Genomic DNA, 17,690 nt, shown 5'->3' on the forward strand with positions numbered 1-17,690 from the left:
CTATAGGGCTATTAAAAAAACCCTGTAACTTTAGTTTTACATAATTCTTTATAATTGTTGAATGTTGCTTTTTATTGCATGAAACACCAACACAGCACAGCAAGTTCCTAATACATGTAAGTGCTTATGGCGAATCAATTTATCCTTGACCAAGATAGTACAGTTATAAATTGTGTTTGTGAAGAGAGGTGGCAACTTTGACCTTGTTTTTGCCTATGCAATGAAATGCTGCACATTCTTAAAGTAATCATTGCACGGGGAAGAGTAATGAGGGCTTATAACAAGTGAACAGGGATGCAGATTGTGCTACAGTGGTAACAGAAAACTATATATAAAAATAGGGACGCAGAATGCAGCAGCAGATGAACCCCAAATTTCAGGAACTTCACTTAATTGTGTCATAGCGTGTACCCACTGGTGTAACAGGAAATTGGATTTACTGTTAGACCTGTGGATAGACATTTTATTCTGTAAGCAGGACCTAGACTGTTACTTAATTAAGTCTTTCTGTTGCCACTATTCTGCTAACAAATGTAGTTTTATTGGTAATCTCCCCAACTGAAAATGTAAAAGCTGTTCCAAATTCATGCTCAGGTAGATCAGCTTTGGCTTGGCTCCTGCTAGGCACCAGTTTTTAATAAATTGCCCGTTATTTCAAACACCACCAACTCCGTTTGATCTTTCAGACTGCTCCTACAATGATAGTTATGTTATAAAGATAATGAATCAGGAACTGCTTGGAAGGAATACCTCTGAGAAATGACTTACCCAATACGGGTGGAAAGCCAGGCAGCTAATCGCTCCAATCCTCTGCCCCATAAATCCGTCATAGTATTTAATATTGCTTATCACTTCTCCACTTGCATTATATACAGCAATGAACTGGTTCATAGAGCCACTGAAAGATCAAGAATACATTTACAATTAGGCATCATGTGCAATTTTTTGGATGATAGAACACTGAACGTATGCACTTCCACTATGCAACCATTCAGTTAAAGAACAATGCTGGGCTGGGAATGGGACTTAACATGAAATTAACAATTCACAATTTATTAAAAAAATGCTGCTGTGCAGCTAGTTCACTGAATTAAAGCACAAACAAACTTGAATTGTTTCCCTTAAATTACAGGAAAAAACAGCCAACTTTGTTTATTGTCTACAAGTCAGACTCATCTGCACCTCTTTACATCATATATACTCAGTGGCCACTTTATTAAGTACACTTGCTTGTTAATGCAAATATCTAATCAGCCAATCATGTGGCAGCAACTCAATGCATAAAAGCATCTGGACCTGGTTAAGAGGTTCACTTATTGCTCAGACTTAATGTCAGAATGAGATCTGAGTGCCTTTGATGGTGGAAAGGCTGGTTTGAGTATTCCAAAGACTGCTAACCTCCTGGGATTTTCAGGCAAAACAGCCTCTAGAGCTTACAGAGAATGATGCAAAAAACATAAAAATATCCTGTGAGGAACGACCTGATGTTTCGACGATTTAAATTCTGGGCCAGATGGATTGAAAAGGCAGGGTGTTGGGACCAGAGGTGAGGATCGGGCCTGCTCTGCTCGTTGCTCTGCGATGTTTACTCTGCTCATCACTGCACTGAGGCTGAGGCAGTGATCTATGCTGGCTGTTTCGTGTTCTGCGACACTTACTCCGTTATGCGCTGACCTGAGGCTGCGGCCTGTGATGGCTGTTTCAGGCTCCGCGTCTGTGGGCTCCGCGACGTTTACTCCGCTATGCGTTGACCTGAGGCTGTGGTCTGCTCCAGGCTTTATGTCTGAGGACTTATTTTCATTCTAAATGCTATTTGCTTAATTTTATTGCTTGCACGATTTGTTTATTTTTCTCTCTACACATTGGATGTTTGTTGGTCTTTTTTTTAAAGCTGAACTACTGATAGCAGAGGAGGGGAGTATCCTGGTAAGAACTAGTCTTGCCATGGCAGTTCATGAGATTGAATCAATCTGGGTTGAGCTATGTAAATTAGCAACTGGGTTTGTTACTCATCATAGTTATAGTACAGGGCATGACAAAAATCAGGAATTAATAAGTGCAGGCAACAGGAATAGCAGTGTTATTGAGGGGCTTCAATCTACATATAGACTGAACAAGCTAAATTAGAAGCTGTAAGGGAAGGCCATATTCTGGAACATATGCACAACTGGTTTCTAGATAAATATGTTACGTAGAAGTCTATTTTTAGATCTTGCACAGTGAGAAAGGATTAAATGATAATCTTAAGCAAGACACACAAAACGCTGGAGGAACTCAGCAGGTCAGGCAGAGGAAAAAACATTTGACATTTCAGGCTGAGACCGTTCATCAGGACTGAATGAACAGAAATGATCATCTTGTAAAGGGACCTTAGGGATGAAAGACCATAATGTGACAGCTTTGCACTGAACTCGGAAGTGATGCAATTCAACCTGAAAACAGGATCACCAGTCTTAACAAAGGAAAGTTGGAAGATAGAAGGGGAAAGCTGACTGCTACTTTCTTACGTTTGACAGTGGACCAGCAATGGCCAACATTCATAAACATGACGCATGGGATACAAAAACTAATTCCTTCAGGGAATAACACAAAAAGTCATTTATCTGTGACTGACCAGAGAAATTAAAGACACTATAAACTGAAAATAAGTGGCTTATGAAATGCTGTCAGAAATCTCAGTGGACCTGAGAACTGGGAGTATTTCCAAACTCAACAAAAGAGGACCAGAAACTTGATTAAAAAAAAATCAAGACAGAATATGAGACTATCTGTTGAAAAACCTACGACTGGAAGAGCTTTTAATTATGTAAAAGTAGACTCGCAAGTAGATTTTGTTAACATAAATATTTGACAGCCCTCGTGTTGAAAAACATACAACTGACTGACAGAGGTTTCAATCTATGTAAAAAGACTGGCAAGGAGATTTTAGTAACACAAGTATCTGACAGCCCTCATGATTTTTATTTGAAATTTGGTAAAATCAAGGCCTCCAAGAGTGGAGCAAGGGTAATGGCCACTAGATCAGAAGTTAAGGTGTGTATCAGCCCAAACAAGAGACGCCAGCACTAGTCTTCTCATTATATTAAGAAAACACATTGGTTCTGAGTTTGCTCGAGTAAGTATTTGCTGGGATACTCTATGGCAGTGATTCCCAAAGTGGACAATATTGCCAACCCCCCTGGAGAGGGAGCAATAAAGATAAAGGAGGTGGTGGTGGGCTGCTCAGTACCAAGGGGGGGGGGGGCACCTGAGGGATTACACGTTTAATTTAAGAAATAAATTGCTTATTATAAGCACTTAATCTTCAGTGCCTCATAATTGATTACAATGATCACCTCATCTTTCACTAACCCACTTGTCCTCGGACTTTGGTGTAAGTGCATTATAGCTGTTGAAAAGCAATGTGATATATCTGTATTTGGCATGTCATGAAAAATATAGAATGAAGAAATCGTGTTATTTCTGGGCCTGGCCCACACATTATTGCTGTTCACTTCTGTAGTACAGTGTTAGCTAGAATTCCTGTATTCTAATCATGTAGTGACGAATTTCCTGCGAATTACGGTATGGTATGGGCCCGTGGCCCAATTGAGGTATTGCTGCCCCACTTTATGTACCTTCAGGCAGAGTCAGGTATTGCCTGAGCTATGAGGATGTCACAACTTTTCCCTTTATTGATCATAGTGCTTGAGGTTGGACTTAAGCAACAGGCGACCGACCGTGATCACAACTCCTTAATGACAATGGCAGAAACACACCAAATGAAGGAGTGTAGGTACAGTACTGTGCAAAAGTTCTAGACACATATACATAGCTAGGGTGCCTAAGACTTTTGCATAGAACTGTAGTAACTTTACATATTGCATTGCACTGCTGTCGCAAAAGAAAAAAAAAATCATGACATATGTGAGTGATGGGTCTGAGATGGGTCTCTGTTGTGGACTGAGAGTGGGAAGGGGGCAGGGACAGGGGAATCATGGTTGGGAAAAGAAGGGAGAGAAGCACCAGAAAGACATTCTGCAATGATTAACAAACCAAACTTTTGGAATCAAGTGACCTTGCCTGGTGACTCGGGGCTGGATGTTTCTGCACATGAGCCACTCTCCTCCCTGGCACTTGTTCTCTACCACCTGTCCCATATGCCTCCCATGGCGCTCCACTCTTGACCACTCCCACATCCTTTGTTCCCACCTGATTTACAAACTCACTCTCTGCACCACATTGACAAATGCAGTACATACAGTACAAAAGTCTTAGGCACCCTAATATTATATATGTGCCTGAGACTGTTGCACTGTACTGTAATATAGTGTCAGAAATATGGATTTATACCATCACCAAGCAAGCAACAGCTTGCTGTGTGAAAAAGTATTTTCAAATCAGTCAGTGAAAAGACCAGGATCCTTTAACATTTGAAGAGAATATACTCCATCCGATAAAGCAAACAAGAACTTGGCTCATTTTCAGTCGCTTAGTGAAAACTTTTAGAATCAGAAAATACTTCAAAGCCAGCACTTCACAACAAAACAGCGATGGTTTGTGTGCTTCATACATTTCATTGCTCACCACTAAATCTGGAAAGCCCCATACAATAGGAAAAGAACTAATTCTGCCAACAATAAGAGTGGTTCTGAATACAGTATTATATAAGTCACCAGATTCTGCTCAGTGACAACTCTGTTCAAAGACAAATGAAATTCTGAGAAACTGGAAGTCACACTGAGCAACATGCTTAGTATAACAGAATTTGCTCTGCGGTCGGATGAGTCAACAAACCTTTGCTTCTTGGTTATGTCCGCTTCATAAAAGATGAAAGCATGGTTCAAGAGCTGTTATTTACAATGGGACTAGAAACAGATACGAAGAGCTCATCAACATTCTTGCTTGGTGAGCAGAATGGGGCATCATCAATGACAGGATGCCACCGCTATTACTTTCTTGAAAGAAAAAGATTGATGTTGCCTTCCTGCGACCATGCTTTGTGTAGATGTGCTCAATGGTGGGGAGGGCTTTACCCGTCATGGAATGGGTCATATCCACTCATTTTTGTAGGATTTTCCATTCGAGGGCTTTGGTGTTTCCATACCAAGCTGTGGTGCAGCCAATATACTCTCCACTACACATCTATAGAAGTTTGTCAAAGTTTTAGATGTCATGCCAAATCTTCGCGAACTCCTAAGGAAGCAGAGACACTGCCGTGCTTTCTTCATAATTGCATTTACCTGCTGGGCCCAGGATTTCCTCTGAGATGATAACACCAAGGAATTTAAAGTTGTTGCCCCCCACCCCCACCCCACCGATCCCCTGATGAGGACTGGCTCACAGACTTCCAGGTTCCTCTTCCTGAAGACAATATTCATCTCTTTGGTCTTGCTGACATTGAGTAAGAGGTTGATGTTATGGCACCACTCAGTCAGATTTTCAATCTCCCGCTTGTATGCTGATTCATCACCACCTTTGATTCGCCCTATGACAGTATTGTCAGCAAACTTAAATACCTCGCCAAAAAATGATTTTGAGCTGAATCCGAGGCTCAAAAAAATTCATACCAAAACTTTTGGTTGCAGAAAAAAATGTCTGAATGCTACCCTGCACTATGGAAAAGGTCAAGATATTCTTTGTTGCCTTTCCAAAATGATATTTAGTGGAGCGCAGTTTCAGTGAAGTCACCCAACTTCTTTCAAATCAACAAAAGACGCAAATTACTGACCGAGGGATCTGAGACTTCTTCTGAGTGACATTCAGCCTGATGTTGAGAAGCTGATATCACTGCACCAAGCCCATCCATCTCATTGAAAGGTGAAAAAGCAGAGCAATGAAGTAGTGAATAGTTGGACTAATAATGTACACTTAAAATTGTTGATGAAAATTGTTTCTACAATAATTTTACCTGTAGCTTTAAATTTACAATTGAATAATTTCTGCAGTTGTTTGTCACTGCTTTGAATTTTCAGTTCCTATTTTCTTTCACTGTGCGCGTAAATCAACTGTGACTGTGGCCTTACTGTTAAGAAGTCCAGGATCCAGTAGCAGAGGGAGGTGTTTAGACGCAGTGAGGACAGTTTCTTCACCAGTTTCTGGGTATGATGGTGTTGAATGCCGAACTGAAGTCTATAAACAACAGTTTGGCATATGAGACCCCATTTCCCAGGTAGGACAGGACAGAAGCTACTGAATCATCAGTGGATTGATTTGAGCAATAAGCGAACTGGAAAGGGTCCGGTGTAGCAGGGAGAAAGGCTTTAATGTGGTCCATGACCAGCTGCTTAAAGCATTTCATGATGGTTGATGTTAATGCCACTGGACGATAGTCATTTAGGCAGGTTACTGTTGCCTTCTTTGGTACCGGAATGATGGTTGCACCTTAAAAATGGATGGGACAGTGGATTGTTCCAGGGAGATGTTGAATATATTCGTCAGCTGGGCTGTGCAGTCTTTCAGAACCCGACCTGGTATATGATCATTTTTCAATCTTTTTTATTGATCTCCAAATAAAGAATATACAAATCGGAAGAGGAGTTTAACAAGTAGATAATATAAAAGACATATAAACAGCAATAGTAAAACAAAAAGTATATAATATCAAAATCAAATAGGTAAAATATTATGCAGTTATATATACAATGGTCAAAACAACTACAACTCCTCATAACAATCATAAAAAAAAGAGAAAAAAAGGAAAGAAAAAGGAAGATTGGGCAGTCCAATTGAGGATAAAATGAGAAAAAACAGAGAGAGAGAGAAAAAAACACATCCTTCCAGTCATCTCCGAACCTTCATGGATAAGGATTTTCCCCAAAGAGAATAAAAAAAAATAAAATAAATTAATTCGTGAAAATATTGAATAAAATGTCGCCAGACTTGTTCAAAATTAAAGGATGTATCAAATGTCTGGCTTCTAATTTTCTCCAAGCTTAGACATGACATAATGGAGGAGAGCCAATAGAAAACAGTAGGCAGCTTAGATTCTTTCCAATGTAGCAAAATAGCTCTCCTAGCCAGTAAAGTTGAAAAAGCTGTCACATGTTGGGCTGAAGCAGACACTTTGCTTGCTTCCTTTGGGAAAATCCCAAAAATTGCTGTAAGTGGATTAGGTTGAACATCCATATCTATAACTTCAGATAATATTCCAAACACACCCCTCCAAAAATCATTTAAACTTACATATGACCAAAACATATGAGTTATAGTAGCCATTTCTGTGTTACATCTGTCACAAACAGGGCTGCCGACCTGGTATATGATCAGGCTTTGTGTGGGTTGACTCTGGCCAGGGTCCTCCACACCTCAACTTTAGCCAGATGGAATGCCTGCTCCCCGGCGGGAAGGGTGCCTTCCTTGCCAGCACTTTGTTCTGCGCATCAAACCAGCACTCCAGCACTCTGTGAATGTCGCTCAAGGTTTCCAGCATCTCAGAAGCTCGTGTTTATAATGGAACAATCTTTTAATTTCTTTGCAGAATGCTGAATTTAAGAAGAGATGTCAAACACCAAAGTATTTTGTGCTGCCCAAAACAGAATAAGTGCTTGAAGAGGATCATAATCTGAGACACTGCTTGCTGCAGCAAGACCATAATAAATGTCAGGAAGAGAAACGAGCACCTCTTAATGGAGAATTTCATAACAGAGCCAGTTTTCTATGTACTGGATAATTTCACCCACTCTCCCACACAAAAAATCAGGAAGAAGGTATAGGAGCCTCAGGACTCACACCACCAGGTTCAGGAACAGTTATTACCCCTCAACCATCATGCTCCTGAACCAGACAGGGTAACTTCAGTTGCCTTATTACTGAACTGTTCCCACAACCTATAGAGTCACTTTCAAGGACTCTTCATCTCATATTCTCAATTTTTATTGCTTATTTGTTTATTTATTATTATTATTATTATTATTTTTCTTTTTGTATTTGCACAGTCTTTTATTGATTCTATTATGGATTTATTGAGTACACCCACAAGAAAATCTCAGGCTTGTATATGTTGACGTGTATGTATTTTGATAATAAATTTACTTTGAAATTTTGAACTTTGAACTTGAACAAAAGACCCAATGATATAATGACAGAGAATGGAGCCTGACATTCATGTTGTGTCACTCTTTCTATGTGAGTTTTATGCAATTGGCAAGTTATTATATGTTTTCAGGTTATCTTTGCAATGGAAAGAGTATGTATTGGATTTGTTTTATGCCTACAGTTGTGGGAATACTGGTGTCAATCTGTGGGAAGAAAAGATCAAAGACATCCTCAGCAATGATGTGAGGAAGGTCAGAAATCATTAGACTTACAGAAACATGAAGGCTTACAGTCATTATGGAAATGAGAATGGGCCAGAACAGACAAATGTGAAAATATTCAACTGGAGGAGATCTAAATTTCAGCACCATGAGAGGAGATTGAGTGAAAAACAATCTGGAGACGAGGAGTAAAGCAGCAATTGAGAAATGGGAGTCTCTCAAACAAGAGTGGTCTGACTCCAGATGAAACATGTGCTTATGAGAGGTGAAGAAAGAGCAACTGAAGCTAGAGCTCATGGGTGGCTTACAGATGACACAATTAGAACTGAAAAGGAAAGAGAAAACACAGAAGCGGAAAATAAAATTGCTACTAAAAATACAGCAGCAGATGAGACTGGCTCAGTGGGCAACACAGTCAGCACAGGTGAATTGGGCTGAATGGCTTTACTTCATGCTGCTTGTCTCTACCAAGTAACATTAAAGGAAGATTGAAAATCTTTCCACATAGATTTAAAATGTTGGCAACATCCAAGGCAGAAGTGTCACCTCATCCGAATGGAATGCACCTGAAGCTGTCAGGGAAAGAAGGAATGACAGAGTCAGAGTGCTTTGATCACCTTGCAATAAAAGGGACATCAGCTTTTTTTTTGTTCTAATTGCATTTTCTTGTTAAAAATGCGTGCAATTTATGATTGCTTCAGATTTTGCCACGCGGCTTGACGCTGCTACAAGTAAGTTTTTCATCGCACCTGCGCTTTGACATCAATATTGTTCGACTTGGGAGAGTTGCCATGAGACTACAGAACAGTAAATGCCACAAACAGAAATGCAATTCCAGCTCAGTCAGCGTGGCACTGATGATGATGAGGAACACTGTATCTGGCTGCAGAGCCTCCCAAACCTGTACCACCCACTACTGGGATCACAGCTAATCCTGTGAACTAAACCCACATTCCTGTGATTCTCTTCTAGTTGCTCCTTTTCTTTCTTGTTATTTTGATTTGGGCGGACTGGCTCAGTTAAAGAACGACACAGTGCTAAATTGAACTGAACTGAGCATTCCTGGACTGTTTCAATGACTCTGTGCTTTGATGGTTTATATTCTGTGTTTCTCGCTCATTTTTTGCCGTTTGCATGATTTGATCTGGTTTTTGTGCATTGTGTTTTTGATTTTTTTGAACTGGTTCCATGGTGTTTCTTTTGTTTACTGGCTGTCTGGGGTGGGAAGATGAATCTCAGGGCTGTATACTGTATTCATACTTTAATAATAAATATACTTTGAACCTTCCTCACTTAAAACATTACATAATATAAATTTTTAAGAAATGAATATCCATTGCCTACCAAGGGAGGAAATTCCGAAGATCTGTAATCCTTTGTATAACCTGTCTTTATCACACATCAAAATAGCTGTTGCCCTTTGCCCTAAGATTGTGCCTCTAGTTCAAAACTACCCAGTTTGAAGAAATCTCTCATGAATCCTGTATTATTGAAATCACCTTGCATTCTTTCAAATGTATCCTTCTATACTCCAGGGAGTATAGACTTACTCAAAACCCTCTCAGGAAGCAATCTCATAAATATACAATGCCCTGGCTCATGAACAAGTATACTTTCCTCAGGTATAACGAAAAAAAAACTGTATCCTAAATTTCCATAATACCTTAGCAAGAATTAAAAAAAACAAAAACTAGACATTAACTTTTTTTACTGAACATTTTGTGCTTTTATTTTACATTTCTAACATCTGCATTTTTGCAGTTGCCTTGGAGAGACAGTGCAAAACAAAAAGAAATGTTATGAGGAAAAAATGGGAAATTACAACCTATCAAGGAAATGTTGAAGCAACTTTAAATGCACTTTTGATGGATTGATGGGAGAGTGACAATGCTAATATAGTCAAAGAACACTGGATAAAGTACCACATGAAGCATTCAGCAAAACTGATATCATTGGGCTTAAAAATCTACATAAGCCATGAATTCAGGTCTATGTAGGTGTAAACTCAAAGTTATCTGTGGAAGAGAAAATAATTAAGAATTCTTTAAAGCTGGAAGTAAATTTATTATTACATATAAGTCAACAGTTAGGAGGTCAGGGCTTGCTGACTGGCATTGCATACTCTGCGCTGTATTGCTAAAATAAAATTTATATTACAGTGAGGTTCATTTTCTTGCAGGCATTCACATAGTACAAAGAAGTACAATAGAATCGTTAAAAAAACTACACACAAAGACTGACAAACAACCAATGTTCAAAGGAAGGCAAGCTGTATAAATAAATAACAAAAAATAAATAATACTAAGAAAATGAGTGGCAGAGTCCTTGGAAGTCAGTCCATAGGTTGTGGAATCAGTTCAGAGTTGAGGTGAGTGACGTTGTCCACACAGGTTCAGGAGATGATGGTTGCAGGGTAATAACTGATCCTGAAGCCGGTGGTGTGGGACCTAGGCTCCTGTACATCTTGTCTGATGACAGCAGCAAGACGAGAACATGGCTTTTCCTGCGATAGACTGGGCTGTATCCATTGTACTGCTGAAGTTATTTTCAGATAGACGGGAATCAGACAATGGTATTTCCCAAATGATGTCCCGCTCACCCAGGGAAAGTGCAATACATTGCCTCTTTTTTCCTGGTGTAGTGTTCGCTGCGTGGTCACTGTCTGGCTTGCTAGGCAGGAGGCCACTGCGAATGGCCTCTCCTACACTACGGCATCCGTAGCAACACCTTCTCGTTGGTGCCCCCCGTTTCCACCGAGCTTGCTACGTCACGGGGTGACCGAGTGTCCGGCAGTATAACTGGATGGGTAGGTTGGGCTCGTTAGTCTTGGTTGGCAGCCAGCGTAAGGGAAGGACAACTCTGACTCCAAACCCGGGCAGGTGGGGCTCGGCAGCCTTGTCAGGCCATCCACCTCGAAGAAGGACACTCCGACGTAACTCCTATGACTTGAGGACCTCACTGTCACCGTCCCATCTTGCTAGGCTATGGCAGATGAATCCCGGGTGTAAAGGGTGGGGCCAGTATCGCGCACACCACTCTCCACCTAAAAATAGCATTGCGAAGGCTGAAGGACAGGTCCACGTCTATGCAGCTGCTGTGGCCGGGTCTGCCTGTCCCGTATTGGCCTTGTCTGCCACCAGCGAGCCTGCAGCAAACGTGGGCAGCCCCCTTCCTAAATCTTTGCTCACGAAGCCAAGCTATGATTTCCCAAAGGCTGATATTTTATTAATGTCTTGATTTTGAGATGCAATGTAATGTCAAAGAACGTGGAAATATAGCGAACAGGCTGAAGATTATAAAAAGGCTTCAAGCAAATTGATGAAATGGCTTACGGATGACGGAGAGGACATTTTGCAAGGTTTGGTTTGATGTTTGGAAACAAATTCTCAGGGTAAGATGAGGAGGGACTTCTTCCCTCAGGGATTATGAATGTTTGGAGCTTCCATCTCAGAGGGCTGTTGAGTGTCAGCCATTCATGTGATACTGAGGCTTTATGAGGCATTGGTCAGACTGCACTCGGAAGCACTGTCAGCATTTCTGAGCCTCATATCTAAGAAAGGACGTGCTGGAATTGGAGACAGTCCAGAGGATTTTGATGAGTGTGTATCTCATTGAAACCTGTCGAATACTGGAAGGCCTAGTGGATGCGTTTCCAATAGAGGGGGAGTCTAGGACTAGTGGGCACAGCCTCAAAACAAAAGGACGCCCCTTTAGAAGAGAGAAGAGGAGGACTTGTCTTAGCTAGAGGGTGATGAATCTGTGGAATTCATTGCCACAGATGGCTGTAGGGACCAAGTCAATGGGTATATTTAGTGGAGGTTGACAGGTTCTTGATTAGTAACGGCATCAATGGGAGAATGCCAGAAAATGGGGTTGAGAGGGAGAATAAATCAGCCATGATGGAGCAGCAGCGCAGACTTGATGGGTCAAATGATCTAGTTCTGCTTCTATGTCATATGATCTTATTCTGGAGTTGAATGCTCCCAATAAAGAATCTTGCTCACCAATGAGAGTGAATGACAGAGCAGTTTGAACGGCTACGAGAACAATTCCTGTCCCCACTGCTTTCATTCTTAGACAAACGTAACACTAAGTTTGCATAGGGCAGATCAAATAAGAGTGAAACAACTGCAAATGGGTCGAAGGAACCAAGGATAAATGTCTACCAGTGCAAGGAAAAGACAAAAGCAAGAGCACAGGGTTACTGGGTTTATAAGGGAGGAGAAAGAAACACAAAGAAATAATACTAAACCTTCAGAAGTCACACCAGACTTTAGAAACGTGTGAGAAAGGCAGAGTATAGGGAAGCTTTAATAGAGATGCACAAAATGTACAAGATGGTTATCAATTGTGACAAGCTGTGGAAGCTGCTAAAAAAAAGGCCGGTGGTCATTTTCCACACAAAGTGCCAGTAAATTGAACGTCTTCCAAGAGCTGTGGGTCTGACTCACCAGGCAGATTAACAAATGTCCTTTAGGAAAAACAAGAAATGAAGGTGAGATAAAGTGGGATTGTTTTAAAGTAGTGAATTATGTCTGGGAATGCAATGAGTTCTTCCTAGGTCATGGAGAAAGAGCGGAGAGAAACACAAACTCTTCCAACGAGCCACACTATGCATAAGGATTCAGATTCAGCTGCAAAGAGGAAAGACAATGCCGTGGACAAACATCACTCATTTTTTGGACAAATAAACCCACAATGACAGGGGAATACGAAGTGAAAAGTAAGGATGCCTTTGGATGTGGGTACTTGGGGATTTATATGTTTATTATACACATATGTCACCATATACTACCTCGAGATTAATATTCTTACAGGCATTCACAGTAGAAATACAACAAGATCAATGCAAAATGGAATATAAAGACGACAATCAATGTGCAAAGAAGACGAACTGCGCAAATACAAATAACAACAACAATAATAATAATGATAGTCCTTGAAAGTGAGTCCGCAAGTTGTGGAATCAGTTCAGTATTGTGGTGAGTGAAGTTATCCGAGCTGGTTCAGATTGTTAAGACAACGTGCGGAAAAAAGAGCAAATCATGCAAACAATAAAACGTAAACAAATAACACTCAGAACTAAAGTTCACAAAAGTGAGTCCATGGCCCCAAAGCCAGTTCGTAGCTGCAGCTGGTCCTGGAGCCCATCAGTTGCAGACCACGGTCTCAGTTCGGTGCATGGATGAGTACAGCTGGCGGAGCAGCGAGCTGAACACTGGCCCGTTCCTCACTTCTGGCTCTGACACCCTGATCTTTTCAATTCTGACCCTGCGCTGAAATCAGCGAAACATCGGCTGATTCCTTGCTCTCGGGCCTGGGCCCTGCCACTTCAATTCAACCCCAATCTGTCCAGCAACATTGCTCATTCCTTGTTCTCGTGCCCAGGCCCGGCTGCCTCAATTCAGCCCGTACTTGTCAAGCTGGCTCAGCGAATCCCCCAGAACACCGCAGGAACCCATCTTCCGGGTCATGCTGCCATCAGCAGCGCATTGGTGTGAATGTGTGTGGCGACCCTCGTTAACCTTGCTGGTCGTTAACACAAACACCACATCTCCCTGTGTGTTTTGATGTACACATGACAAATGCACTTGAATCCTGAAATGAAGCTAATACCATCGTGTCCTATGAATGTTTATTCCTTCTGCTTGGCAAATGAATAAAGGCCCAATCTGTTGATTCACCTGTATTAATGGAAATAATGTTGAAGTCACTTACCAAGCAAACAGATTAGCTTGAGGATGGAAGTCCAGCGCTGTCAGCCCTTTTACCGTCTGGATAATATTGTATGAATCCGTCTTCCGTGGGTCAAAGAACCTTACATCTCCATTTACACTTAACAATTGAACAAGGGAGAGGACATGAAGTGTCACCAATTTCTTTGAGAAGGACAACATGCAAGAAACAGTTCGCTGCTGCTGATTAGTATAGCAACTACAATCCAGCTAATATTTCACTAACTTTACCCATTCAATTAACGAATTATAAATGAGCTTCCCCTGCGATGACAATGCTCAAACACACACAGCTGCAATATTAAATTTAAAAAAAAACAAAGCTCCTGTCTCACTCAATTAAAGAAATATCCAGAGATATTTAATTAACAATTAGCCTCATCTCAAGTTAAATAATTCACAACATATTACAAACTCATTACAGATGTAATTATATGCATTTGAAGTATCTTTGGAAGATCAAATTGTCATTTCATCAAAAAGAAACAGAAATCTTGTGTTACCTCACAGCGATGATATTGCCTTTTGAGGACTTCTGTAAATAGGTTTTTACTACCCATGCAGAATGTTCTCTGTAGGTCATTACACGGCTGTGGAAGCAATCACAATGTCCACAGCCAGATTATCATTCCATTTCAGAACAGGGTGCAGAACACGTCAGGATATTAAGCTTATCAAGTGTGTGTGGGGGGGGGGGGGGGTCAGTGCTGACACGTGAGAAACTTCACCAACTCTGTCCATTATTTTTATTCATTATTGTCACGTCAGACCCAGTACATCTTGGAATGAGGGTTAAACTCCTACCTAATGTCCTAAGATACATCTTTAAGTACAAATGCCTCCTCTCTGAAGTAAAAAGATATCTCTTTTTCTCATCAACAACTATTGAACTCCAAAGGGCCAAATGCAGCTGAATGTAGGCAAGTGCAGTGTCTGGCACAGACAGGATGGGCTGAAGAGCCTCTTTCTATGCTTTAAGAATCCATGATTATTTAGTGCTACATTATGGAATGGGGTCTCATGGCAATTGAATTACTCCTCTGTCATCTTCATCTTAAATCAGGTGAAAGAGCAATGTTTTAAAGAAATCAATGTTTAGAAATATTAATTGCTAGGTTAATGAAGTTCTCATACACAATTATTTTTTGAGTTGAGTTTAGCAGAATTTATTTATAAGACATGGAAATCTTAAGCAAAGTTTTATCATCACTTAATCAACAACCCAGGTCAATGCCAATAGATTTGGGATTTGAATGTGAAGCAGAGACTAGCTAGTGCTGATGAAGATTCATTGACCTGAAATATTCTCTCTCCCTAGATGCTGCCTGACCTGTTGTATATCCCCAGCAGTTTCTATTGTCACTAAGAAGGAAATTACATTATCACTGGAAGAGACATTTGGAGAAGATTTAAAGCCAAGACCTCATCTTCTTGTTTATGTGCACTGATATTCAAGACAGAATAGGAATATTCTCTGGATGAAAGTGCTCATTAATTTTATCCTGATGCACAAGCTGGCCATGATAATATCCTACACGAGTCACCAATTATTTGACTTTGAAGCATTTTGATTCTTCTATTGAGGTTAATAAGTCTGTTTTGGATATTATGAATTACAATTTGGATGTTATCCGACTCCAGACCACCAATTGGGTAGAGTTCAGCCTCTGAAAGAGCCTAGCAAGTCACACATTCTGGGTACAATAGGTGTTAGCCTTGCCAGTGACATCTATATCACCAGTCTGAATAAAAGTTGACTTCACCGTCTCTTCTTGTTTGGAAGTAAATTGAAATTGCATCAGACGTGAATCATCTCGCAGAACAAGCGTGAAACCTAAGTAATATATGCACATCATAAAATGCATTTGAATGTGTTTGGGTAACAAAACTGAATAAGAGAAGACAAGAAACTCGCTATTAACTTTTGAGTGGGCAACATAATACACTTAACATTAAAAACCACCCTATCACTGAATTCAACCACTGCAACAGTACCTTTCCAACCCATTATATGCTTAATTTTGTTTCTAAAACAAAAGCTATCATTGATCTTGTGGATAGTCAGAGGATTTTTCCCAGGGCTGAAATGGCTAGCACGAGAGGGCACAGGTTTAAGGTGCTTGGAAGTAGGTACAGAGGAGACGTCAGGGGTAAGTTTTTTTTAAGAGACTTCTGGATGGCTACATGAAGCTTAGAAAAATAGAGGGCTATGGGTAAAGCCTAGGTAGTTCTACAGTAGGGTCATGTTTGGCACAGCTTTGTGGGCCGAAGGGCCTGTATTGTGCTGTAGGTTTTCTATGTTTCTAAAAACGTCACAGAGTCATAGCACACTGCAGCACTGAAACTGGCCCTTTAACACATCTAGTGTGTGCTGAACTATATATCCCATAGTCCTCCATATCCTTATATCTATCCAAACTTCTCTTAAATGCTGAAATCGAATCCACATTCACTACTTCTGCTGGCAGCCCGTTCCACACTTGCACCACTGAGTGAAGTAGTTCCCCTTGAACGTTTCACTTCTCGCCTCAAATTGTAGTCTCACCCAACATTAGTGAAAAAAAACCTGCTTGCACTTTGCCTATCGATACCCCTCATAATTTTGTATATCTCAAACAAATCTCCCCCTCATTCTCGTATGCTGTAGGGAATGAAGTCCTAACCTATTCAATCTTCCCTTGTATCATCTCAGATACGAAGTCCTGGCATCATCCTCATAGATTTCTCTGCATTCTGTCAATCTTATTGACATCTTTCCTAGTCCTTTGAATAACAATGTTTCTAAACAAGTCCCACAGCAGGCAAGAGCATCCAAAATGGAACTATGACTCAGAGTTGTGCATTTTCTCTAACTTGAAACCACTGACGGGCAGAACAGAAATCAGTTTCACGTAAAGTTCAGGAATGACTCTGCCTCCTGGACTGTGATGACATTCACATCAGCGGCAGTGCCTTTAAGCGGGTGGTTGCCCGAGATTCAAACACTCCACTGTGCTGTGCTCTATGAGTAGAAAATTGAAACCAAGGTAACAAGAACCTACCATTCATTAGGAGACATTCTCCTGTCAAAGATACGAACTGAACCATCACCAAGGCCGCCGACAATCAGGGAACGATTGGAATCGCAGGAAAGACTGGTTACGCAACTATCTGCCCCAGTTGGAATATCCTACAAAACAAACAAAAACAGGTGATGCTGAAAGAAAGTGGAAAATATTTCAATGTTTGTAGAGATTGCCACCTTCTTGAAAAACTCCACAGGCAAGGGATTACTTTTTAAATGCAGTTTCTTTTACTCTGGAAATAAAAGTGGCGGTCAGCCTGGGGTAGTAGCAGTAGTGTGATCTCTTGAGTCAAGCAGAACGTTCTCCTAACAGCTTTCTGGGATGTTAGGGTGCATCCTGTTGCACAGGCTGCTACCCCTTGGTCCTTGACAGATGGGGGTCAGGGTCCAGAGGATGGAATGCCAGAAGACTGGGGACCCGTCACTGCCGTTGTGATATGTTGTCATCTTCTGCTGGCTCCACTGTGGCAGCCAATCTGTGCCAAATTCCACAAACCGCAAATCAGCTATTCTTTGTTTGGAGGTGTTGATTGAGGAAGGATGCTGGAGTTAATTCCTGCTGAGCACAAGCCTGCAGAGTACCTTCAATGGGAATAAACTCACTACATTAGTTCTGTTCGAGGAAAAAGCATGGCAACTGAGAAATCAAAGAAC

General features: G+C 40.9%; 1 protein-coding gene across 1 annotated transcript in view; it reads right to left on the bottom strand.

Annotated features, from left to right (window-relative positions):
• The window catches only part of rptor (regulatory associated protein of MTOR, complex 1), a 499,208-nt gene that overhangs the window by 5,593 nt on the left and 475,925 nt on the right, over positions 1 to 17,690 (bottom strand). The window contains exons 30-33 of the mRNA XM_059948392.1: positions 17,014 to 17,141; positions 14,476 to 14,562; positions 13,956 to 14,072; positions 769 to 898 (exon numbers count right to left, since the gene is read on the bottom strand). Of these exons, the coding sequence (XP_059804375.1) occupies positions 769 to 898; positions 13,956 to 14,072; positions 14,476 to 14,562; positions 17,014 to 17,141 (462 nt within the window). The remainder of the gene's footprint in view (positions 1 to 768; positions 899 to 13,955; positions 14,073 to 14,475; positions 14,563 to 17,013; positions 17,142 to 17,690) is intronic.

Source organism: Hypanus sabinus, chromosome 23 (genome assembly GCF_030144855.1).
Source record: "Hypanus sabinus isolate sHypSab1 chromosome 23, sHypSab1.hap1, whole genome shotgun sequence".
Lineage (NCBI taxonomy): Eukaryota > Metazoa > Chordata > Chondrichthyes > Myliobatiformes > Dasyatidae > Hypanus > Hypanus sabinus.